Genomic DNA, 26,656 nt, shown 5'->3' on the forward strand with positions numbered 1-26,656 from the left:
TCTTCCTGTTTCCGATACTTTCGCCAGACATTGTTTGCTTGCTTAGGACTTGGAAAGTGCAGTGGGCATATTTTTTCTCTATGGTTTAATGCCAGGGGCTTTTTCCTGGTAAATGAAAGTGAAAGTGCTATGTCGGGGTGGTATTTTATCTTTAAAGGCTGAACTGGCAGCTGATGTGGAGGGGGAGGTGGGATTGGAAAGCAAGAAGAACCGGTTCTAAATGTTTTGTTTGTTTATCTTGAGATCTCAGCAGGGCTCCCGTGTTGTCGCTGCGGCCCCCACCCCCAACCTTTTTAGGGGGCTGACTTAGGCTTTATTTTCTTTTGAGCAATCATTGAAGTTTCTTTCAATCTACTACAAACAAGCAAAAACAAACAAACAAACAAACAAACAAAAACAACTAAAACACCCCCCCCCCCCGCCCCCTCACTTGTGGCTTTCCCTGGTGCAGTTTAAAACACCATCTAGTCTCTCATCTGGAAATAATGCAATACTCCCCACCCCCTTTTCCTTTTATAGGTCCACATAACCTGAAGTCGATAATCACATGGAAAATGTGCAGGTCTCAATTTCGTTTCCTTTTTATTCTTTTGGTGGTATTTTCACTTGTTGAAGTATATATTCAACACACAGGCGTTTTGTTCATGTCTTTAAGTCTTGAAATTTTGCTCTACTGATCTGACTCCTTACATGACAAAATTTATGAATAACTTTTAAATATTTACTGCAGAAATTAAAATAAAACAAACAAACAAAAGTCAGAGAATGACACCAAAAATTCTAACAGTGACATTAGTCTACCCACCCCATCCCCCACCCCCTACCCCGTGCCTTTCCTTTTTCCAAGAAACTGTAAATAACAAACCAGACAAGACTCCGCAAGAGGTTAGAGGAGGAGGAAATAGGCGGGGTGGGTTAGGGGAGAGAGGTTAGAGGGCCGGAGTTTCTCTCATTCACAGGGTGGAAAAGTTGACATTGTCTAAGCCCTTCTGAATGGCTGGTGGTTGGATACCCCGATTGTACCTCTACTTCCCCTCCCCCTCCACGTGACGACCCAGGACACATGCGCACCCGACGCAGCCGAGGCACATCTGCAGACTGACGTCAGTTTGTTCTGCCTCTGAGGAAAGCTGCCAAAATTTTCTTCTGCTGCAATTGAAGTTGGCTTGGGGCCGGCAGTGAGCTCGAGGGCTACTTCAACAAAACTTTTCCTGCCCTTCCTGCTCCTCTTGTCTTCTCTCTCCTGATACCTTTTGATGCTCTGCACATGTTATTTGCATAGCAAAGGCACTAAGCTGTCCAGGAAGAGAGGGCACCACTTCCACCCCTAATAAGCCTTTCCCCTCCTCTTTCTTTTTTCCTTTTTTTTTTTTTTTGAGGGGGGGTGGGTGGGGGGAGGGAGGGAGTTGGGGGTTGCAAAGCACTTCTCAGGTTGATAGCCTTGGATGTATTGAACGGATTTTTTTCTTTTCTTTTCTTTTTTTCTTTTCTTTTCTTTTTTTTTTTTTTTAACTGCCAAATCGGAAAGTCTGTTCTTTAAAACTCCAGTTAGCGAGACTATAGGGTTTTATTCTGGCTGCAGAATAACTGGCTGGTGTGGCTTTGCAAGGGGGGGCGGGCAGGCAAAAAGAAAAGACAGAAAAGAATACGTGAGTCGTCCAGTGCAATCTCTATTGTTTGAAATTTACTTTTTATCAGAATTTGAAGATGAAAACGGTAAGGAAGACTTCACAATATTCAATGAAACCTTAAAAAAAAAAACCCAACAACTTGTGCTTTGCTTATCTTCCGAAAAACGCTTAGATATTCTCTCTCTGTCTCTCTCTCCCTCTCCCTCTCCCTCTCTCCCCTTCTCTCCCTCTCTCTCTCTCCCTCCCCCTCTTCTCTCTCTCTCTCTCTCTCTCTCTCTCTCTCTCTCTCTCACTCTCTGTGTTGTGTCTGCGCGCGCGTGCGTGCTTTATGGCAAGAAGTGAGTTTCACTAAACTCACATTACAGATAGAAATCTTTTAAACTCTAGTCTACTCGTGGATGTAAAATTCCGGGGCTTACAGGTATTTTATAATGTGAAAATACGCGCTTATTGTATGAATTTGCATGTTGTGCGAAGTGGACTTGATTATGATCATCGTGGACTTTTAACTAATCACCAGATAGCGTGGAGAAGGTAATGATGATGTGTGTTTTTAATCGATTTCCAGACTTATGAAATTGCCTTCTGAGAATCCGTTTCATGTCAGTGTCTTTAGTATTCAGACAAGTGCATATTTCATGCCTGTGCTCTCAGGGTAGCAGTAGTGTGCTGGCTGAGCACCGATGCTCTAGGATATGTTAAGCTCTTAATAGGCTAATCAAAGAGATGAAAGCGTGTGGTTTTGATTTACTTTTGCCCACTTGGGCCATGCTAGACTCATAACTCTCTGGAGCCTTGTTTATCAGAGTATGTCTGTATATATGGTATATAAGACTGAAGTTCAGTGACTGGGGAGAGAGAACAAGAGTGCTGAAGGGAGTATTGGAAAATCTTTCTGATAATATATGCTATAATTCATGTTTTTGATAAGCTGTCCACTTGTATTAGGGGCAAAGAGAGCAAGCCAGAGTAAGAAAGCACACTGAGAGGGAACAAGAGAGTAAGTTTCTTACTCTTGTTTTTATTTGAGCTGCTGGTGCAACGCGTTTGGGCCAAATGCCAACTGTCTGGGTCACACGCGTTTTATCCAAATAGATTTAGCGCTGCTGTCTGGAAATGGGCTGCTGAATGTTAACTTTAGGATCAACTCAACCAGGGCAGCTCAGACTGTTACCCTCTGTCTGGATGAGGTGGAATGGGAAGGGGGGTTGTGTGTGGGAGGGTGTGCAGAGAAGAGGGGAGAAAAGGGAAACCAAACCATTGCTTGGAACTTTAAAAAAATACACTGAATATAATTTTCAATTTACTCTCTTGTGTTCAGAATTTTTGTACTATTTTTTCTTTCTTTTTCATTTCTTTTCTTAAGATTATTTTGATTAGACTGAACTATTTAGTGGTGAATTTGGAGCCCTTAAAATTCATGACAGGGAAAGAAAGGCAATGTAAAACTTAAAGGCGTCTTAGAAAATTAATTTTGAAGATGATTATTTTCCCCAAAGCAGCAGTGCAGCCTTGTTTATATTAACCTGATGCTTACATGTGAATAGTAGTGATGTTTTTGGAGTGTGCTACATTAAAGCAAATCATTCATTTATCACAACTGGCAGCAAATTTTTCTGTGTAGTTATATTAATATTTTTTGTTATTCCTCAGAGTAAATCTTCCAATCATTTAAGACTGAAATATTGTAAATAATTTTTATGTTTAGTCTAAAAACCTGCAAAATTTCTCTCTATTCTTGTCTGTTTTTACTACTTCCTCTTCATTTCCTTAGCAACCAAAAGTAGCTACTAGTGGTTTAGGGTGGGTCTGTGTGCCAAATCTTGCTGTTTGTGAGCTTAGCAACAGATGAATTGAGTTATCATATTGAGGAAAGGTAATAGCATATTTGGATTTTGTGGGAAGGGGGAGAAAAAAGATGTAGATAATTTGTCATAGTTTTACAAAAACAAATCCAAAACCAAAGTTGGTTATCAGTATTTTACACTAATACCAAGGAAGAGAAAAGTCATTTTTTAACGAAAAAAAAAAATGTTTCAATACAAGTATTTACCTTTAGCTTTGAGAGAATTATGGAATTTAGAGATTTATTTTGAGGAATTTTGTTTTGTATTGTTGCTTTTCTTAATAGATAAGTTTTGATCTTGTGTTTAATTATACTTTTCTTTGGTGACAAATCTTACAAAATTTATAAGTGATCAAAATCTTTTATAATTAGAATCTTATTGTGTCTTTAGAATACAATAGTTAATAAGTATTTGTTGAGAGAAAAAAATTGAAAATGAAATGCAAGGTTTTTCATGTTTAAAAATAAAGAGCCTGAAAGGATCATGGTACTGTTGCTTTTTCCATGGAAACCAAATCAGCTTTAAAAGAAACATCCAGAATTAAGATGGATGGAAAAAGTTGGGAAATAGTTAATTATGTTTTCTAGCTTCATAACAGTTAATGAGAGGAAATTATTACTTTAGCTACTTCTACATCACTTGAGTGGAAAGTCAGGCCATAAAGAAAAAATCAAGTAAGAGGCTTCAACTAGGGCAAACTACTGAGAGAATCACTGTAGTACAAGTTGTCTGGTATTATTTCTTCTACATAGCTAGTGTAGCTTAAAAATATGGAAGCAGTTAAATTATCCTTTAAACTGCTGGCTGGGTTATTTATAGTATGAGTAAAAGTCATATACAAAAAATCAAATTGAACTGGATATTTTTCTTACATAATTATCATAGCCTAGGTTCTCTACTCTGGTTTAAAAGAGATGGCAGTTTCCATATTGGATCCATGATATCCTACTATTCTACATTTTCTAGAGAGGAGGAATATGAAACTAGTTTTGAAGGAAAAACTTTGAAAAATAATGCTATATAGTAAGAGGGGAGAGAGAACTTTTGTTTAGTCACTCCACTGAAATATAGACATTCTCTCTGGTGTAATCTAATTTGTTCTCTCACAAAGTCTTTGTAAGATAGATATTACTGTCTCAATTTTGTAGTTGAAAAAACAGATTCAGGGGTTTTGTAGCTTGAAGTCAAGCCTTTATGTTTCCCACAAAATAATAATACTGCTGTTCTTATACAACTTAAACAGTTTAATGCATTGTGACTTCTGGATATTTATTAACATTTTAGTGTTAGGTGAACTTTAAAAATTATTTTCTTTCCACATACTTTATTGTGGCATCTAGATTAGCTTTCCCAGCAAGTGTCAGAAAGTAGGTTAAAGCATTTGACTTGTACTGTGTGGGCGACTAAGAGTGATTAGATATTCTAGTTGTAATTTTAACTGAGCTCTAGCCAACTGAGCATTGATATATAGTGTTAAGTTTCCTCTCTGACCATTGAGGGTTTAAAAGATAATGAGGAGGCAAGGAGAAAGGACTCTAAGTTATTGAGTGTCCATATACCAGATACTGTATCTAGTGATGAACAAGACCACACACTTCAGTCTATTTAGTTCAGGAACTCTTGTTCTTTCTATTATGTACCAATGCTTTTCTTACTGGGCAAGTCACTTTAGTTATTCACTTTTCCTATTAATGCTGCTAGCTTAGTTAACTTAGGTTTTTATAGGATAGTGTTAGAAAAGGTAGGAGCTCAGAAACTTCTCAATGAAGAACATGAAATTTCTAAAGGGGGGAAATGATCTCTAAATCAAGCCCATTGTCTTGTAACTTTGCCATTAGTTTCAGTGTCCAAGAAGACAAAAGGAAAGGTGTGGATGATTTAACATAAATCTTATCATGAATGCTAGAAAATGAACTCAAACATGCTAATTATAAATTCTTCTTTAAATGAAGATTAAATTTAAAGTTATTAGAGGACCCACTTGATGTCAGATGTTATTACTAAAAACATTCTAGTGACTTGAAAAAACTAATACACTAAGGAGGAATGTTATTCATGACTCAATAATTATACATTAATATGTCACGGTTAGGTTTGGAGTAATCATCTATGAGAAGGTTGCAAACAAGACGATGATTCATTTATTTATTTATTGTAATTGAATAAATGGTAGGATTTAGTTTATAGAATTTTAAACTTGTGAGTATGTACATTTTGTCTTGACTAAATAGAAATAGAAGTTTTAAGGTAAAACAACCCTATGCAAAGTTGCTTAAAAAAAACTGTTTATACTAACAAGTTCCACATGTGAATATACTATACAACATGGTTGTAGAGAACTACTATTGAATATTCAAAATAGTTCCTTAAGCTAGAAGTGTAATATAATACACAAAATTTAGATTTTTCAGCCGGACAGCCATGTTATTTAAATATTAACTCACTTATTTTCTAGCCACTTGATCTCTGTGAATGCCAATTTCTTCATGTCTTAATTCATGGCTGTATTAATTATCAATTGCTACATAACAAATACAGAGTAAATAAGTTAGCACATATTCACTATGCCAGTGTCTATGAGTCCAGCTATGACTAACTGTGTCCTGGTGAGGTTATAATCAAAGTATTGGTAAAGACTGAGTTCTTTGCACGAAGCCTCGTTGGTGAAGAACGGCCTTCTAAGTATTCTGGGGCAGGATTTAGTTACTAGTATGCTATTGGATGGAGTGGGAGGTTCAGTTTCTTGTCAGTACTAGGTAGAGATTACTCTGATTTCTTTTTTGTGAATATCTTAGTATTAATATTAAGTTGCTTCATTTAAGCCAAAGAAACAAAGTCTACTACCAAGATTCTGATCCAGAATCTTTTGTAATCGAATCATGAAGTGGCATCCTTTCAGTATTGAGACATTTTATTGATCACAATTAAATTATTCAAGGGATGAGGATGACAGAAGAGTGTGTCTGTTTTGTTTGTTTGTTTTGTTGTTGTTGTTTTTTTAAGAGTGTGTCTGTTAAGAGACAGCCCCCTTGCCGTGCGGTGGTGGCACACACCTTTAATTCCAGCACTTGGGAGGCAGAGGCAGGCAGATTTCTGAGCTTGAGGCCAGCCTGGTCTACAGAGTGAGTTCCAGGACAGCCAGGGCTACACAGAGAAACCCTGTCTTGAAACAAAACAAAACAAAACAAACAAAACAAAAAAAAAAGGGGGGGGGGAAAGTGACAGCCCCTATTAAATCTGGCAGAATCTGCCTTACTGCGGGGGTGCTATTACTTTGTAAGTGAAGACTGATGGAAGTAATCTATATTTTCAATATTTTATTTTTGGTCTGACCTTAAATTACTTTCCTGTATGTTACTATTTATGCTTTTGCACAGGAACCAAATTTCCTCTTTCTATTATTATTAATGTTAGTACGCATTTGCTTCATCTGCACCCGCTTGCCATCTAGGCCTTCTCAAATGAGTTTCTTCTATCAGTAATGATTATATCTATCAATATGACTAGTGAAATTCCTCTCATTTCCAAGATCTGTCTCAGGTACTGTTTTGCACTAGTTTTCCTTAATCCAACTTCACTGACTTAGAGATAATTTCCTACATTTGATCACCATAACATGCTTTTTAACTTCACTTGGGCATTAACAATTATTTTTTTAATTTTTCTGTTACTTACATTATACATTCCTCATCAAGGACAAGGATTGTGTTTTAATCTTTTCTGTATTCTATTATTGATATAATGTCATTTTTAAACATAGAAAAAACCATATTGTTGATCAATGAACTAACTTTTCCAAAGGCCAGGAGTTTGGTTACTTGTAGGAATGAATGTGAGGACTTTCAGGTAGTTATAATAACCTGTATTTCCAGCTTTAAAGGGAATGAATTATTGCACAGACTTTTATCCTTCTATATGCCTAACTGATTATATTTTATTCACTATTGGTTTATTTATTCATTTATTTTAAAGCAACAAATATGGCAAATATTTATTATGTGACTATTATGCACACTAAATATTTGGGATAATAATTTTAGTATCTTCTACATACCTTTTTGATATCATATTTGTATTACTATATCTTACAGAGGTGATATAACTTTTATTCCAAAATCAGATATAGTATTATAGAAATCAGATTTTGAGCTGTGGCATAGTTATATACACAATAGGAATATGAGGATAGTAACTCTGATAATCTATCTGTTGGTCAGTCAAGTGGTCACATATGTAAATATTTTGAGGCCATGAATTCTGAGTGAGATTATTAACTAAAAGTAAGATGTATGAAATAGGATTTGAAAGGTATAATATTGGAATGAAGTTGTAAAAACTTCTTTTCTTCTCAAATACATTATACAGAGTTGAAATGACTTTACCTGAGTTGCTTAATACGTCCTGTAAGACTTCTAGATAAATTCTGCTGTAGCATAAATTGGGTCAGTTATTAAGAAGTTTAGGTTGTCATACTACCCAAGTGTTCACAGACAGTTGATAAATCTCAGTGTCATTTGTAGATCCAAGTTGGCAGAACAAAACACTGGTGCCCATAAAGTAGCACAGCAGTCTTGAAATATGAATGGGCTTAAAACACTTAGCTAATTTGTCCAGTACATATGAGTGACTTAGACTATGCAGTTTGTCTGGTTTTATGTTATTAAAAGGCATTTAGCACATTATACCTCTCCATTGTTATCTTCAGAGTTTTATTTTTAAAAGATTACATAATCTCTTCTTCAGATTTCTTCCCATGCCCTCTTCCTCCTCTTTTTTTTTTTTTTTATTACTTCTAAAACATTGTGCATCAAAAAGCACTCTATAATCTATAGCTCCAAGATTCTTTCTTTGATTATTTAGCTGTCATGGAATTATCCTGCTAGCCATTTAGGTTTCTGATAATGTGTAAACTACATTAAGTTATTTGGAATTTATGTTATTTGGTAAGTATTCTTTAATCTGTAGTACATATGTTCATTCATGATATTTTTCAGTTAATTCAGATTTTTTTTCCCTCTAGGTTAAAAAGTGGCCACCATATTTAAGTGACCTATCACTCTGAGCTTGGCTAATGAAAAAATTTCATCATCGTTATTTTCTTCATTTTTGGATTGGAAAAATGAATCCAGACATAGAAGAAAGTGCAAGATGTTGGGGAAGAGTACTTGTTAAACAGTGGAGTATCTAACAACTTATTTACAAGAAGGATTAAAGAATTAAAATTGTTATGCTTCGATATTGGTATGCTATTGACTCTCTAGCTCATAGGTAGCCCTCCAAAAACATTCAGTTTTCCAAATTATGGAAATTTCGTGGAAAACGTTGACTTGGATTCTGAGCCTCATCATGGCCTCATCGGAATTTTATAGTGACCACAGACTTTCATATAGTTCTCAAGGTAGGATTTCTGATTTTGAAACTTGAAATAGAAATGGTCACAAAATAAAAACTCTGAGTATTTAGTTTGGTAAATAGTTTCTTGGGAATATTTAGTCAGATGGAGAAAAAACAAGGGTATTGTTAAGAGGATGTTCTACTTGTCCTTCTGAGATAATGCTTCACTGGGTTTTAGAGTTGACTATCTTTCTTAGAAGATGATATACTCCAAGCTGTGCTTTCCCTATGTTCTAAATCTTAATAGACACATTCATTGCTATGGTTTTGAGCTAGGTCACTTTCAGACGGAATTCAAATATTTGCATTATAGAAGAGGAAGAAATCAGATTCATTTTAATGCAAATTTAAATATGAACCCTTTATTTAAAACACAAAGTAATAATAAAATACTTTTCTAAACATAAGGATTTTCATCTTTATCATTTTTTTATCCGTATCATTTTAATTCAGACAATTGAACTTTATATGATAGAAACAACCTCAGCAAAGAAAGTTCAAAAAAAGGAAATGTCATATTGTATTTCCTGGCCCAGTTCATTTCTTACAGAATTATTGAAAGCTATACCTTTTGGATTTTTCTCCCATGAATACCCAGTAACAAATACTTTTTTTGTGCTGATAAAGGTATTTGGAAGTATGTGTGTAAAGAGTATACCTTTGAAAGTAGATCAACAAAACTATAGCATTTAGTTGGCTCTTACTCATAAAATATTTTAAATTATTTTCACTGGTTATAGTTTCCTAGGACTTTATAGTTATGGAATAAATTCTGTGTGTGGTCACTGAAGCAGTGTGCTGATAAACTGGTTTCCTCCCAGTGGCAAACCTAACTGAATAAAGGTCTGGCTAAGAAAGGGATGAGTCACTAATCTAAATAAGAAAACTGTGGGGCTGGAGAGAAGGCGCAGTGGTTAAGAAAGCTGAATGAACTTGAGAGGATCCATGCTTAGCTACAAGCACCCATATGACAGTTCACATCTATCTGAAACTTCAGACCATGCTCTGGTCTTGAATACATGGTGAATACACATACATGTAGATTTAAAAATATTTATGCATATAAAATAAAAGATAACAAATAAAATGTTTAATTTTTCTCTAATTTTTTGTTACACTCTTGATTTTTAACATTTTTATTGAGATATAATATACATATAATACGTCCATTAAAGAGTACATCTCAATGGTTGTTAGTAGGTTTTAGAACTGCACAGAATTACCATAAACAGCTTTAGTGCATTTTAATGTTTTTCTTAGAAATAAAAACAAAAATCTGTGCCCATTGAGAGCCACTTTTAAACTCCCTAGTCCTAGGCAATTTCTACACTTTGAACTCTTTATGTCTAGAGATTTGCCTCTACTTCACCGAAATAGAACTATGTCATATTCAGTCTTTTGTGGTTGGCTTCTTTTACTAAGTATAATGATTTTCTTCTTAGAAAATGAACTTTGATTAAGAAGTCAATTGCCAGCATTGGGGAGGAAGAGGCAGGCAGATCTCTTACTAAGGCCAGAGTGGTCAACAGAGTGAGTTCCAGGACAGTAAGGGCTTAAAAAAAAGGCAATTTTCATGAAAGGTCATTGACATGTAATAACACATCAGTGCTGATTTCCTTTCCTTTTTTTTTTTTTTTTTTTCTTTTGAGAATAATATTAGCTAGCTTATCATAACCTGCTACGTAATCATCAGGTGATGGAGGATTGCATTATTTCTTTCTTGGGCTGTGCTGAACAGTCCTGGTATAAGCATTCACCACACACATTTTTTTTTTTTGGTGTGTGTGTGTGTGTGTGTGTATGTACCTGAGAGTAGAATTATAGCTAGTTTATCTGATAATTTTATTTAATATTTTGAAGAAATGTCAGATTGGTTTCTAAAGTAACCATAGCCTTTCACATTCGTAGTGATGATTTTGTTCTTTGAAGATAGTTTCTTCAGAGCCATAGGGACTTGGGTGGCTTACAAAGTTACTTTATCTGAGCTAAACATTTTTTTTAAAAAATGATTACGTACTTTTTGTTTAGTTTTCATGTAAGATGTTCATACTCCTAGAAGAACTTTCGAAATCTATATATTAAAAATTAAATTTAGGAAAGAAGACTAGTCCCTCACAAATAATTTTTTAAATAATACTGTTTTGAGGAATGAAACTATTGAAACTTAAGTTTTTATTTTACTTTTTCATTCTGTTTACTATATCATTTTTCACTCACACCTTGCATAGAATGATGTATGCTTTCAATTGCCATCATTGCTCATGTTGCTACCTCTTTGTTCTGTTAAATGTTCTTTTCTTCCATGTGCTTTTTCTGGATTCTCTGCCTTGGGATTACAAAGAGGAATTCCTGACTTATCTTGAACACTACCAGCTAACTATTCCAATAAGAGTTGACCAAAATGGAGCTTTTCTCAGCTTTACTGTGAAAAATGATAAACACTCAAGAAGAAGACGGAGTATGGACCTTCTTGATCCACAGCAGGCAGTGTCTAAATTATTTTTTAAACTTTCAGCCTATGGCAAGCACTTTCACCTAAACTTGACTCTCAATACAAATTTTGTGTCCAAACATTTTACAGTAGAGTATTGGGGGAAAGATGGACCCCAGTGGAAACATGATTTTTTAGACAACTGTCACTACACAGGATACTTGCAAGATCAACATAGTACAACTAAAGTGGCTTTAAGCAACTGTGTTGGATTGGTAAGTAAATATAATTTTAAATTTCTAGTGGGAAAATAAATTCACAATGTAAATGTCTTTCCTCAGCTTAAAATAAGTAGATAAATAACATTTAAGTAGAAAGATAATAATTTTATGTTCATTGTTTCTGCTTCTCTTACCTTTATTTTTGCTATTGTAATCTTGGAGTTGTGGGGAGAACTAATGAGATGATGTTTCTAGCAACAATGTGTCAACCTGGCCAGAAGCCCTGGGATGGTGGGGAATGGGGTCAGTGGCTAAGTGGGCTACTTTCACCAGTGTCTAAAGAGTTTGGGATTGAGGTATATTCAGAATTCCTTCTACTTGTTTGTACACTTGCCATTCAAAGGCAAATGGGGCCATTCTCCTCTCATTTTTCAGTTATTAAGTTACCCAGGATGCACCCATACTGCATGTGAACCTGGCCATTCAACTGGACATTTCCACCCCTAGTCTTCCTTCCTGGTTCCCTCTTGAAAATGCCACAATTGCATCTTTATTGATGGCTATTGTGTGCATTTATCATCATTTCTTTTTCTTTAACCATTCATCTCTTGGTGGACATCTAGGCTGATTTTATCTTCTGGCAGTTGAGAGCAGACAGCTGGATGTATAACTAACTTTGTGACATGTTGACTTAGTATATCCAGGAGTAGTATAGCTAGGTCATGTTGGTAGTTTTTTGGAGGTTCTTCATTCTTATTTTCACTGTATGCCTACACACAAGTTTGTATTTCTACCAGCAGTGTATACAGATTCCTGTCATCCATGGCCTTGCCAGCATTACTTTTCAGGGTGATGTCTATTCTCCTGGGATGAGACAAATCTTAAAGAAGTCTTATATGCATCTCCTCAATGGCTGAGGATGTTGAACTCTTCTTCAGTATTTGTTGGCCATTTGCATTTCTTCTATTAAGAACTATCTGTTCAATTCATTGTATCATTGTTGATTAGATGATTTCTATGCAAGGTACATACAGTCTGGCTGATGTATAGTTAGTAAATATTTATTCATTACCATTCTATACATTGTCTTTTAGTTCTGGTGATTGCTGACTTTGCTGTATAGAAGATTGCTAATTTCATTTGTCAAATCTTGAGATTATTTCTTGTGGTATTGGGGTGGTATTCAGAAAACCCTTGCCTCTACTTATGGTTTAAATTATTTTTCTATAGCAATATCAAAGTTTCTGGTCTTATATTAATTAAGGTATTTGATCTATTTTAGATGTGTTTTAGGGCTAATTGAGATATGGTTTTAGTTTCATTTTTTGTGTGGAAATTTCATTTTCCTAGCACAGCACGTGTTAACATTTTCTCAACTTGACACAAAGCTAGAGTCATTTCAGAAGAGGAATCCTTAATTGAGAAAATGATTTCATTAGATTTGCCTGTAAACTCACTTGTGGGATATTTTTCTGGATTGATCATTGATGTAGAAGGTTCTATCCCACTATGAATGGTGCATACCGTTTACTTCCTGACAGCAGGCTCTGGGCTGTATAAAAAAGCAAGATGAGCAAGCCAGTAAATAGTGTTCCATCATGGTCTCGGGTTCAGTTCTTGCCTCCAGGTTCCTGTTCAGGTTCAGTTCCTGCCTCCAGGTTCTCCCCTTGAGTTCATGCCCTGGATGATGGATGATCTGTAAATTGCAAGATGAAATAAATCCTTGTGTTCCAAGTTGGTTTTGCTCATGATATTTTATCACAGCAATAGGAGCCTAACTAGGGTGCATGTGGGCATAGCTGTGTAAGTTGATTTTTGTGACCTCTATTCAGTTTCACTGGTCAAAAGACCAACTTTTTGCCAGTACTGTAATTTTTGTTCTTGTTACTTTCTGCGGCTCTTTAGTATATTTGATATTGGGTGTTGTGACACCTACAGCATAACTCCTTCTACTGAGATTTATTTTTACTGTTGTCTTTTGTTCTTCTATAAAAATTTTTATGATTGTTTTCTCCTTCTGTAAACAATGCCATCAGAATTTTGATGTTGATTTTATTGAATAGATTGCTGTAGCATAGAAATTTTCACGATATTGATTTTTTTCAGTTCATGAACAAGGGAAGTCTATTTTCAGATATATTTAATTTATTTTTTTTTTGTATTCAGTGCTTTATAATTTTCATTGTAGACATTTTTCAATTTGTGGAAAGTTTTTTTTTTTTCTGGTCATGTCTATGAGGGTCTAAATAGTATGTTTGAACGTATAATTTTTTTCTCTAGATGTAGTACATTTCTGTTATAATTTTATTAAAGAAAGTGTCTATGTCTTTATTGTTTATCTAATGTGCCTCTTCTGTTCTCTCCTGTTCTTTTTTAACAATTGGATATTTTATTTGTTTACATTTCGAATGTTATTTCCTTTCCTGGTTTCCCTTCTGGAAACCTTCCATCCCAACCCTCCTTACCCTGCTTCTATGAGGGTGCTCCTCCACCCACCTACCCACCCACTCCTGCCTCACCTCCCTAGCATTCCTCTACACTTGGGCATCAAGCCTTCACATGACCAAGGGCCTGCCCTCCCATTGATGCCAGATAAGGCCCCTTCAGCTCTTTCAGTCCTTCCCCTAACTCCTCCATTGGGGCCCCTGTGCTCAGTCAGATGGTTGGCTATGTGCATCTGTTTTGGTCAGGATCTGGCAGAGCCTCTCAGGCTCCTGTATCAGGCTCCTGTCAGCAAGCACTTCTTGGCATCCACAGTAGTGTCTGGGTTTGGTGTCTGCATGTGGGGATGGACCCCCAGGTGGAGAAGTCTCTGGATGGTCTTTGCTTCAGTCTCTCTTCTACTCTTTATGCCTGTATTTCCTTTAGACAGCAATTATATGTAAAAATTTTGGAGATGCATGGGTGACCCCATCCCTCAGTGTGTGTGTGTGGGGGAGGCAGGGAGGGGGAGAGGCATGCCTAACCTCTGGATATGGTCTCAACAGGTTCTCCCTCTCCTTTTGGGGGTATTTCAGCTAGTGTCATCCCCATGGGGTCCTGGGAGACTCTTACTTTCCTGGCATCTGGGATTTTCTGGTTGCTACCTCCAGTTCCCCGTCCCCCATTGCTATGCACCTTTGTTCAATCTCCTCCCATACCTGATTCTACCCCTCTTTTTCCCGTGCCCCTCCTCTCTTCCTCCCAAGTCCCTCCCACTCCCTACTTCCCTTGATTACATTGTTCCCTCTTTTAAGTGGGACTGAAGCATCCATGCTTTGGTCTTCCTTCCTCTTGACTTCATGTGGTCGGTGAGTTATATCATGAATATTACATGCTCTTTGCATAATATCTATCCACTTATCAGTGAGTACATACCATGTGTATTCTTTTGTGACTGAATTACCTCACTCAGGATGATATTTTCTAGATCCATCCATTTGCCTGCAAATTTCATGAAGTTATTGTTTTTAATAGCTGAGTAGAACTCCATTGTGTAAATGAACCACATTTTCTGTATCCATTCCTCTGTTGAGGGACATATGGGTTGTTTCCAGCTTCTGGCTATTATAAATATGGGTGTTATAAACATAGTGGAGTATGTGTCCTAGTTACACGTTGGAACATCTTCTGGGTATATTCCCAGGAGTGGTATAGCTGAGTCCTCAGGTATTACTATGACCAGTTTTCTGAGGAACCACCAGACTGATTTCCAGAGTGGTTGTACCAACTTGCAATCCCACCAGCAATGGAGGAGTGTTCCTCTTTCTGCACATCCTTGCCAGCATCTGCTGTCACCTGAGTTTTTGATCTTAGCCCAACTGGTGTGAGGTGGAATCTCAGGGTTGTTTTGATTTGCATTTCCTTGATGACTTACAGATGTTGAACATTTCTTTAGGTGCTTCTCGGTATTGGGGATTTGAGTCCATTGATGTTAAGAGATATTGAGGAATAGTGATTGTTGCTTCCTGTTATTTTTGTTGTTAGAGGTGGAATTGTTTGTGTGGCTATCTTCTTTTGGGTTTGTTGAAAGATTACTTTCTTGCTTTTTCTAGGGTGTAGTTTTCCTCCTTGTGTTGGAGTTTTCCATCTATTTTCCTTTGTAGGGCAGCATTTGTGGAAAGATATTGTGTAAATTTGTTTTTGTCATGGAATATCTTGGTTTTTCCAGCTATGGTAATTGAGAGTTTTGCTGGGTATAGTAGCCTGAGCTGGCATTTGTGTTCTCTTAGGGTCTGTATGAGATCTGCCCAGGATCTTCTGGCTTTCATAGTCTCTGGTGAGAAGTCTGGTGTAATTCTGATAGGTCTGCCTTTATATGTTATTTGACCTTTTCCCCTTACTGGTTTTTATACTCTTTCTTTGTTTTGTGCATTTGGTTTTGACTGTTATGTGATGGGAGGAATTTCTTTTCTGGTCTAATCTATCTGGAGTTCTGTAGGCTTCTTGTATGTTTATGGGCATCTCTTTCTTTAAGTTAGGGAATTTTTTTTTCTATAATTTTGTTGAAGATATTTGGCCCTCTAAGTTGGGAATCTTCACTCTCTTCTATACCTATCTTTAGGTTTTGTCTTCTCATTGTGTCCTGGGTTTCCTGGATGTTTTGGGTTAGGAACTTTTTGCATTTTGCATTTTCTTTTGACTGTTGTATCAATGTTTTGCATGTTATTTTCTGCACCTGAGATTCTCTCTTCTCTTGTATTCTGTTGGTGATATTTGCATCTATAACTCCTGATCTCTTTCCTAGGTCTTCTATCTCCAAGGTTGTCTCTCTTTGTGATTTCTTAACTGTTTCTATTTCCATTTTTAGATCTACAATGGTTTTGTCCAATCTTTCACCTGTTTGACTTTGTTTTCCTGTATTTATTTAAGGGATTTTTGTATTTCCTCTTTAAGGGCTTCTTTTGTTTACTTGTTTTCTCCTGTAAGGGAGTTATTTATGTCCTTCTTAAAGTCCTCTATCATCATCAAAAGATGTGATTTTAAATCAGAGTCTTGCTTTTCCAGTGTATTGGGGTATCCAGGGCTTGCTGTGGAGGGAGAACTGGGTTCTGATGGTGCCAGGTAACCTGGGTTTCTCTTCCTTAGGTTCTTGCACTTACCTCTTGTCATCTGGTTATCTGTGGTGTTAACTGGTCTTGCTGTCTCTGGCTGTGGCTTGTCCCTCCTGTAAGCCTGTGTGTCAGCACTCCTGGGAGACCATCTTTCTCTGGGAGAAATTTGGGTATGGAGAGCTGTGGCACAAGGTCAGTTCCAGGCGCAAATGGAAACTGGAAGGATCCTGACCCAGGTTTCTGTGTCCTGATGGCTCTGAGCAGGTCCCTCTTGGGCCAGGATTTTGAGCAGAAGTGGTGGTCTCATCTGTGCTCTCAGGTGTGTCAGTACTCCTGGGTGACCAGCTCTCTCCCAGCAGGATTTGGGTATGGAGAGCTTGGCACAGGGTCCTCTTCTGCTCTCTTGACCACATTCAAGAGTTTTTTAATACTGTCACCATGCCCATTTATCTTTTTATTTTTCATTTATATCAGAATGTAGTATTTCATTAAATTCATCATTTATCCCTCATAATCTTTCTTCTGCTTGGTGGAGTTTGTTAAAAATGTATTTCACTGTTATCATTTTATTAATTCCATTTTTTACTTCTACCATATCTATATTTTTAAAACAAATATCCATTTCCTAGCTAAAATTTCTTTGTTGTCGACTTTTTTCATCCACCTTCTTGTTTTTATCATCCCCTCTGTTGTTATTTCCCTCCAAGTTGCTGACTTCCCTCTATAGAGCCTGGTGTTAGCTCTGCTGTTTATTTGTGCACTCATTTGATGTCACTGACCTTTTTTTCAGCACAAACTGAAATTTTCATGTGGTATTTCAGTATCTTTGAGATCAGTACTTGAAGATGCATGCTTGTTTTTGTTTTTATTCTGTGTATGTGTATGAGACAGGTGTGTGTGTGTGTGTGTGTGTGTGTGTGTGTGTGTGAGAGAGAGAGAGAGAGAGAGAGAGAGAGAGAGAGAGAGAGAGAGGGAGAAATAGAGCAATTACTTTTGAGGGCTCAATCTTCAGTACTACTAGGAGAGTTGAAAATGAATCACTGTGGTAAGAGTGATATCAAACTATATAAGATATATATTTTTATAATCAGTAACAGTTAACTAATATGTCATCAGTGATGATGGCACTGGAAATGCCAAAACCAAATGACAGTGTGTTATGAAGTTTAAAATTACTTAGGCCTAACAGGAAGGAGACTGAGGAAGGGAGAGAAAAGAAAGTGAAGCGAGGTTACATAGATGAAAAGAGAAAGAAGGGAGGTGGATGTATGGAGGGGTTGAGAAAAGGGAAAGACTTTAGAAAGCAGAAGAAAATAAAGAATAAAACACTTCCCTCTGCTCAAAGAGTTTAAAAATCGTAACTAGATGACTATGAAAAATGGAGTAAGAATAATTGTATAATAGAATTTAAAAGTAGTTCATAAAATAAAGTCATAATACTAGTAAATATAGAGAATGGGTAAATTATATAGGTTAAAAAAACAGAAGAAAAAGGAAAAAATTCAAAATGCAGTTGCCAAAGATAGAAAAATATAGCAACAAAATTAGCGGAATATATTAAGAAGAGTAGTGAGTGCAAATTAAAAAAAAAATGAAGTAAAATCCCGCTAAAAATCAAAGGAGGAACAAAGCAAGGGATATGGTGTAGCAGCTTTTCTTTGGGTACTCACAAATAGACTGGAGATTGTGAACTATATTCATAGAAGGATGATGGAGTCATTTGATCTCAGTCTATGGTCTTGTTCAATTTGTACTGAACATATATTGATGTCTGTCAGAGCCATCTTTACAATCACTGTTTGCTTTGCTGTCAGGTGCCTTTGTTGGCCATAGCAAGTTTTGCATTCTATAGACTGGGCTGAAACTTGGATCTTCCTGAGACTCTCTAGATTAGACCCCTTGAGTGGCTATTTCAGCTGGGTCGTATCTCCAAGTGTGTTGGGTGTATTGGAGTAACCAAAAGCACAGAGATTAGTACAAACAGATCTGCTTTCATACTTTCAAGGCCTGCTGGTGGAAGGATGATGCCATATGTATCTTATACATTCCTAAAATTTCATTCTTGGGCTCAGAAAAATGAATGACAGTCAGGGTTTTTCCTCTTCTTGTTTCTTACTTACCAGACTTGAATCTTATTTCCCTCAATAACTTGAGTTGTTTTTTTGTTTATCAAAGGCTTTCAATGCAATACTGATAACAGACCAGTATGACTACAATGTCCTAGCTCTTCTGGGCCAAACCCTAGATTTCTCTCCTACCCTTTCTTCTAATCAGAAATCTTAACAAAATTTACTTGTGTTTTTAAAACAAGTATTCAGTTTTCTAGTATGTTGTTAAACTGCCTGGTAAAGTAATTTTATATAGATTTTGACGTTGTAAATAGTATTAAGTTATTCCTCAGTGTTCATATTTAATAGAGGAACTATTACCCAAAGGGATAGAAACAGTAATAAAAATAATATAAACTTACTAAAGACTCCTCTTTTTTTTTTTTTTTTTTTTTTTTTTTTTTTTTTTTTAGTTTTCCGAGATAGGGTTTCTCTGTGTAGCCCTGGCTGTCCTGGAACTCACTCTGTAGACCAGGCTGGCCTTGAACTCAGAAATCTACCTGACTCTGCCTCCTGAGTGCTGGGATTAAAGGCATTCACCACCACACCCAGCATCCTCTTTTTTTTTTTAATCTTTTATTCCTCAACTCATTTCATGTAGATATTGGGTCACTACCAATCTTCTCTGTAAGTTATAACATATGTTTTAAAACATATAACATAATGTCTGATTATGTCCCTTTTTTTTCTTGTTTTTGTTTGTTTGTTTGTTTTGTTTTGTTTTGTTTTTTTGAGACAGGGTTTCTCTGTGTAGCCCTGGCTGTCCTGGAACTCACTTTGTAGACCAGGCTGGCCTCGAACTAAGAAATCCACCTGCCTCTGCCTCCCAAGTGCTGGGATTAAAGGCGTGCCCCACCACGCCCAGCTTGTCTGATTATGTCTTATGTATCTTTCTAAGCATGTAGTACTTAAAATAAATTTTTCTAAATAGAATCATAGAACTTTTGAAATTAAAGGGACTTTAGAGATTACTTGGATTAGACGTTTTCAATGATTTTTTTCTTTTTCTTTTTAGATAGAAAATAATTTTTCTTATAGGAAATATTATATGTATACTTAGTATACTGATTAATAAAAATATCGATGATTTTTGAGTCCCCAAATCCAAATCATGTAGAGTTCCCCAGCGTGTGGTTTTAAAATGAGTAATTTAGACTAACTCTTTCATTCTCTCAGCTGAGGACATAGGTTCAAAGAGTTTGTACTTTATTTGGTGTTAAAAGGTAGTTGTATTTAGAGTCATCATATCATCTGACATAATTAGGAAAACAGGATTAGCTAAGAATAGAGTTCTTATTTATTTATTTAGTGACATTTTATTTTTCATCCAGGTAACTTTTCTTATCTTATTTTTCACTAGCAAACTTTATTTAAACCTAGTGCATATGAGACACATTATGGGTCTGTAACTGATACAAAGATATGTAAGACATAATGATTTTCTCAAAGAAAGCAAGTAGTTTAGTTGAGAAATAAAACTTATAGTGGAAACATTGTACTGAACTTAATTAAAGTTTTAAGATTTGAGCTGCAACAGTGTGACATTAACTGGAATATAAATGCTGTTTATGGTAAGTTCTAATTTAGCTAAGAGGATAATGATGCCACTCCATTGAAACCCAGAAACTATAAGATCTGACAACTGGGGTCTGCATTGATGCCTGGATTGATGGTTAAGAACACTGACTGCTCTTCCAGATGTCCTGAGTTCAGTTCCCAGCAACCACATGGTGGCTCACCACCATCTGTAATGGGATTTGATGCCCTCTTCTGGTGTCTGAAGACCTCAGCAATGTACTTAAAAAAAAAAAAAAGAAAAGAAAAAGATCTGACAGCTGAATAGGAGATGACTAAACAGGCATAAGATGGTACGATACTGTACGAAACAGGAGCTCTTGAATTCCAGCAAGTTGTTTCTCCTTCCTCTATATATACAGCATTATATAATTTCTTGATTTCTCAGCCTGTTATTTCATATCCAAAAGGGAACATATCTTAAATAAAAACATCTTAATCTATCACTAACTAATGAACCTCAAATCCATGGTTATCACTAAAGTTCACTTCTATGTGTTAGTGTTTGCATCAGGCTGTTTTAGAAGAGATCATTCAGGGATCTAGCAACCCTCTAAGTCTTTTACTTTTACTAAATTTGGGAGTGCTTTCCATTCAGTTGGCTGTAGGGAAGGAGAGAATTCCACTGGAATGATACTTAGGGACTGACCCTGAAGATGATTTACAGCCCTTTGCCCTTTTGTATTGCATAAAGCTTAATAACAAATATATTCCTTAGCCCAGAAAATGAAATTAAGTACAATCTGGAAAGGAACTAAGTTTTTATAGATATCTCTGCTACTCAAAAAATTGTTGATAAAATGTATATTTGACATATTTAGTACATTGCAGAACATATACAGGTATTTAATTGCCCTACTTAAAACATGAAGAAATTTACATAATGCTTTACTTAATATGGAAAATACACAAATTTTAAATTAACATGTGTTTTAACTTCTGTTTTGAGGAGAGATTATCTTTTAATTTTAGTCATAAAGATGTTTTAAAAATGACACTTCTAGGTAAATCCTTTGTTGCTCCTTCTTTTAGCATGGTATTATTGCTACAGAAGATGAAGAATATTTTATTGAGCCTCTAAAGAATACTACAGAGGATTCCAAACATTTTAGTTATGAAAATGGCCATCCTCATGTTATTTACAAAAAGTCTACTCTTCAGCAACAACATATCTATGATCATTCTCATTGTGGGGTTTCAGGTGAGTGGAAGCTTCTGGAAGCATTGTGTCTTGCTGGTGTTTCTTTTTTCTGGAAAGTAAAATATTAATAATAAAACTATGATAAAGACTTGGGTGGTTAGAGTTAACATGCCCAGAACCATCTTTAAAAGTATTACCTAGTAATAGTTTTAAGTCAGTTTGGAAGCTGTTAAAGAAATTTGTAAAATATGTAAAATTTGATGTTCTTTTCTTTGAAGAGAAGAAAAGTGCCTTATTATTTACAACTTGCATACATAGGTGTTCCATAGCACTCTGTACTCTTGGGTTAACCTGATATTTTCATTCTAGTATCAGAAATACATACCCTTGGAAGACTTTAAAAAAGAGAATGCTCACAGGTAGTGATAGAATTGAATAGGGAACTGCACATATACAGTAGGGCCAGCAAACCTAGGCTTCAGAGATGAAACAAAGTTTCATGGAAGATGTGGCTCTTGAGGGGACCAAAGAAGGTCAGCTGCTAGAGTGCTCCACAGAGAGAAGGCAGGAGTTATGAGATCCTGAGTGAAAGAGATTGTCACATTCTATACATTAATAGTATTATCTGTGAGCATATGTATGCGTTGGAGATATATAGGTGCAGTTTGTGGTACTCAAGTGGAGTGGTTGTGAGAAATTAAGCTAGAGCGATTAGAAGGGGCCAACAGGAAGAACTCAGCATCTTGTAGAGCTCACTCACTGGGTACTGGAAATCTTCTAGAAGATTTTTAAGAAGCAGGAATGATATAAACCTATGTGTGTTACAGAAAGCCTGTTCTGGCAGCTACACAAGCCAAAGGAATAGTGGGACTAGAGGTAGGGACAGGGTCCTAATATGAAAATAGAAAAATGCAGAGGACGTACTCCGTCACAGCACAGCAAAACCTCCAGTGTAGCTGGGGTTTCCCAGCCCCCAGTTTGCTTATCTCAGCATACATTAGTCACTCGTCTTATTTATCATCATTGTTAGGGAAACCATAACTTTACTCTTTAAAGATAGTTCTTTTTCTTAGGACTGGGTCTCACTTTGTAGCCCTGAGTAGCCCGTAGCCTAATATATAGACCACACTTGTCTTGAACAAATATGACCTTTTTTTTTAACTGATTTTTTCTTTCTGGTTATGGATTGCCATGTTGATTAGTCAGTCCATCATTCTTGGATTTCACTAAGTATTCATTACAAGATCATTTTCTTTTGTGGGTGTTTAAGGGTTCTTTCAAGGGTGTTAGGAGTTCTTTGTTCATTCTGCATACTTTCTTATTAAGTAAGGTTTAAAAATATCCCAGACTTTTAATTATCTAAAAGTTTTGTTCAAGAATTGTCATAGGGATATCTGTTTTATATCTAACAAAATTTAGGCTGTAGTTACACTTCTATAAATATTATTTTGAAACTAGATTTCAAATATTTATTTTGATATAGTTTTCTTTAGTTTTCAAATGATATATATTTTCCTTTATGATTATAAATGAAATAACTATTTTATCCTATTCTAAAACACACCTCATAACTTTTGATGTTTACATAATTTCCTTTTTTTTTTTTTTTTTTTGGCTTGTGAGCCTTGATTTTAATCAGTGAGCCATCTCTCTAGACTGCATTGTTCTTCCTGCTTTTTTTTAAAAAATTGGATATTTTCTTTATTTACATTTCAAATGTTATCCCCTTTCCAGGTCCCCCTTCTACCCTCATCCCATCCCCCCTCTCCCTGCTTCTATAAAGAAGAGAGAAGTAAAGGGGCAAGGGAGAGCCAGAAGGGATATTTTCCCAAGTGTGACAAAGGACTGCCTCTTAATAGAAAGGAGACACACAGTGGCCCTTAGCCAAATGGCAGTTTATAAAGGGAAAAAGGGAAACCCCATGTCAGGATGAGGTGCTTAATTTTGATTGGGCAGGTTGGTTAGTATAACCAAAAGAGGACTTTTTTTTTTTTTAAAAGATTTATGTATTATTAAATCTAAGTACACTGTAGCTGTCTTTAGACATCCCACAAGAGGGCTTCAGATCTCATTATGGATGGTTGTGAGCCACCATGTGGTTGCTGGGATTTGAACTCAGGACCTCCGAAAGAGCAGTCAGTGCTCTTAACTGCTGAGCTATCTCTCCTGCCCCAAAAGAGGACTTTTAATTGCTAGATTCCAATACTTTATTAGCTGGACCTTGGTAGTGCCTGAGGAGGAGCAAGTGGCAAATAAGGGAACATACCTTGGTGGCTAGCTTTAGGAATGCTATCTAATGCAAGGGGGAGAAGGGTAAAAGGCAAAACCATGTTTGCCATGGTTGGGCAAGTGTTTGCCATGCTTCACAAAGAATTAGAGCCTTTCACAATGAATTTATTGTCTGACATACTGACAGCCAAGCAACCTACCAATTTAAAAAGCTAAAAGTCTAAAAATGTTAACAATCAGAATGGTTAATAGTAGCATTGACAGGCAATATTACTGTTTAGGATTCAGATGTTTATAAATAATCTTTCAAAGCTTTAAGTTAAAATAGATGGAAATTGAATGGATCAGAGAAGTAAAAATGATCAAATGAATGATACTTAAATTCTGTATTTAGATAATAAGCTGAATGAAAGATTAGGTATGACTTATCACAAAATCATTAATTTATATAACAAATGACTAAACAGGAGAAACTGGAGTTATACTAATATGAAAAACATCTTGATAATATTTCACAACAATTTTTGTTACAAATATAGTGTCTTGAAAAACACTTATTACCCCACAGCCTTTGAGGATTGGAAACCTGAATAGATGGATGGTATGCTTAGCTTTAACTAGAGCTGGATTTTCACATGGCATCTTGACAGAAGGATAATCTTCCCCATTTCCTTGGTAGCGTTCATTCTTTGTGGTTGTAGATAGCTTTAGTTTTTGACTGGCCTGCTGGTGGGAGCCTATGAGTCCTTCCTTTGAATTAAACAAAACAAAACAAAACAAAATAAAACAAAACAAAACATGATTGCATGCTTTCTCCAAGGCAACAAGGAAGAATCCAGAGTCAGCACATTCTATAGTATTGCATATCATGTGTTTGCATATATGTAATCACTTGTAGTCTAAGTTGTGGTTCTACCCATACTCACAAAACTATAAAAGCAGGGTTATTGTGGCAAGCAGCTTGTTTGCCACTAAGGGGCATGAGCAAACACTGCTTCAAATAGACGGTTTAAAGAATTGGTATGTCCCTGTCTTCCTTGACCTTTAGAAATACAGATAATTATTTTTATGTGAGGTCCCAAAGTATTTAACTCTTTCTTCTCATGATCATTTCCATTTCTTCTTACTTTGTAAAATTTCTTCAGTCTACCAGTGCAAGGTTGTAGAAAGGCAAAAGCTAATGGGAATACAATTAAAATCGTGCCATTTCTGTCAATTTTATATTAATTAAAATTTCCTCATTAACCATTTTGGCTGATTGGAAGTGATAAAAATGTTCAGTTCTGCATCAAGACATGAAAGAAACATATTATAGTCCTATGCCTACTCAAATTTATATAATAAATATAAATATAAATATAAATATAAATGAAGTGTTTACAAATGACACACAACTAGAAACTTTCCTCAGTTGGCAAACCTGATTTTTAAGAAATGAGAGATATACTGGGTGAACCATATCAACTATGGTTTTAAAATAAGTGTATTGCAACCCACCTAAGGCCCAAGGAACAAAAGAGGGAGCAGGTAAGAACAAAGGATGGTCAGTTTGCTGTAAAACTTTGTCTCCTAGTAATGTCAGAAGCTACACCTGTAAAGTTTCACCGACATGGCAGCCTAACTATGAGTTGAACAAGGATGACACTAATAGACATGCCAAAGTGATTGGCAGTGATAGTGGTGGTATTTATGTGTGTGTGTGTTTGGTTGTATTTACTCTCAACTCAACACAAATAGTTACAGGAAACTGTGGAATGCGCAGAGCATGAAAAATAGTGTTTTCAGGGAAGAGCAAATTAATTGGTTGTCCAATACTAAATGATCATTTCTGAAGTGTAAGTACTAGTATACAGACAGAGCAGGCTTTATTTATGAATATATATATTCATGTAACATGTTATATACACACATTTGCATGTAATAGTAATTAATGAAAAACCGAGGCCATGAATTTGAGAAGGATCAAGGAGAAGTATATGGGAGGCCTTAGTGGGAATAAAAGAAAAGAAAAAATGATATAATTATATATTATAGTCTCAAAAAGTGTTGCTAACATATCTTTCAGGTCTTATATTAATACCCCTTACCTTTATTTTATTTTGCTTAGTCCATTTCCCAGGTGTGTGTGTAACCTTTTTTTTTTTCCATTTTGTGTGAATGCATGTGTGTGTAACATGCATGTACTATGGAGCCCCCATGTTGATGTCAGAAATCCTCTATTGCAGTTCAGGTATTTATTAAGACAGGGTCTCTAAGTTCAACCTACAGCTCATAGATACGACTAACCTTGCTAGCTAGCTTGCTCTTGTAATTAAAATTACAAGTGAATTGCTTCATCATCTGGATTTAAACAGTTTATGAGGATCTGAACTTGGTCAAGCATCTTGTTTACATGCTCTAACCAGTGGGATACCCTACTTTTAGACTTTAGAAAAGTAATACTCCGAGTTTTCTGCCAATGTAAATAGTTTTAGACATTAAAATTACGTGGGAAATATAATTCATAACATTTTCAATTCTGAACAGATTATTTATTTATTTATTTATTTATTTATTTATTTATTGAGAAAAGACTTCTTTGTATATCCCTGGCTATCGTGGAACTCAATCTGTCAATCAGGCTGGCTTCAAACTCAGAGAATTACTTGCCTCTGTCTCCTGAGTGCTGGAATTAAAGGTGTGCACCACCAGAGCCCTCTAACTAAGGCATTTTAACAAGAACATCTTATCATAACGTGGCTGCTTTTTCACATGAGGAATAGATACTGCAGACTCACTGTTTTCAATCATCATGTTTTTAATCTATTAACTCTTAAGTGATTTATTGCAGTATATATTCTAAAACCAAAGATTTTTATAATGAAATTAGCTACTAGAATAATATGAAAGTCTTATTCAAAAGTCTATTAAGTAATTAATTTTATAGCTGTATTTATTTCATTTTATGATAAGTTAAATGTTTATATTAATTTTTTTCAGATAACTAACTTGAAGATTTGAAATTTTTGTTATTTATATACTTTTTTATTCTTCTCCTTTAATACAT

At 35.8% G+C, this 26,656-nt stretch overlaps 1 protein-coding gene across 8 annotated transcripts in view; it reads left to right on the forward strand.

Annotated features, from left to right (window-relative positions):
- The first annotated feature begins 569 nt into the window (after positions 1-569).
- Adamts6 (a disintegrin-like and metallopeptidase (reprolysin type) with thrombospondin type 1 motif, 6) overlaps positions 570-26,656 on the forward strand; it is a 210,178-nt gene continuing 184,091 nt past the window's right edge. For 5 of the 8 annotated variants that reach the window (XR_003950407.1, XM_006517516.2, XM_030247122.1 and 2 more), the window contains exons 1-4: positions 570-2,165; positions 8,499-8,876; positions 11,214-11,578; positions 21,273-21,441. Coding sequence is in view for 2 of the 8 variants with exons in the window: in XM_011244611.3 (XP_011242913.1) it covers positions 8,780-8,876; positions 11,214-11,578; positions 21,273-21,441 (631 nt within the window). In the remaining 6 variants the exon portion in view is untranslated. The remainder of the gene's footprint in view (positions 2,166-8,498; positions 8,877-11,213; positions 11,579-21,272; positions 21,442-26,656) is intronic. The other 3 variants (NR_136938.1, NM_001081020.2, XM_030247121.1) reach the window with 2 other exon arrangements.

Source organism: Mus musculus, chromosome 13 (genome assembly GCF_000001635.26).
Source record: "Mus musculus strain C57BL/6J chromosome 13, GRCm38.p6 C57BL/6J".
NCBI classification, from domain to species: Eukaryota; Metazoa; Chordata; class Mammalia; order Rodentia; family Muridae; genus Mus; species Mus musculus.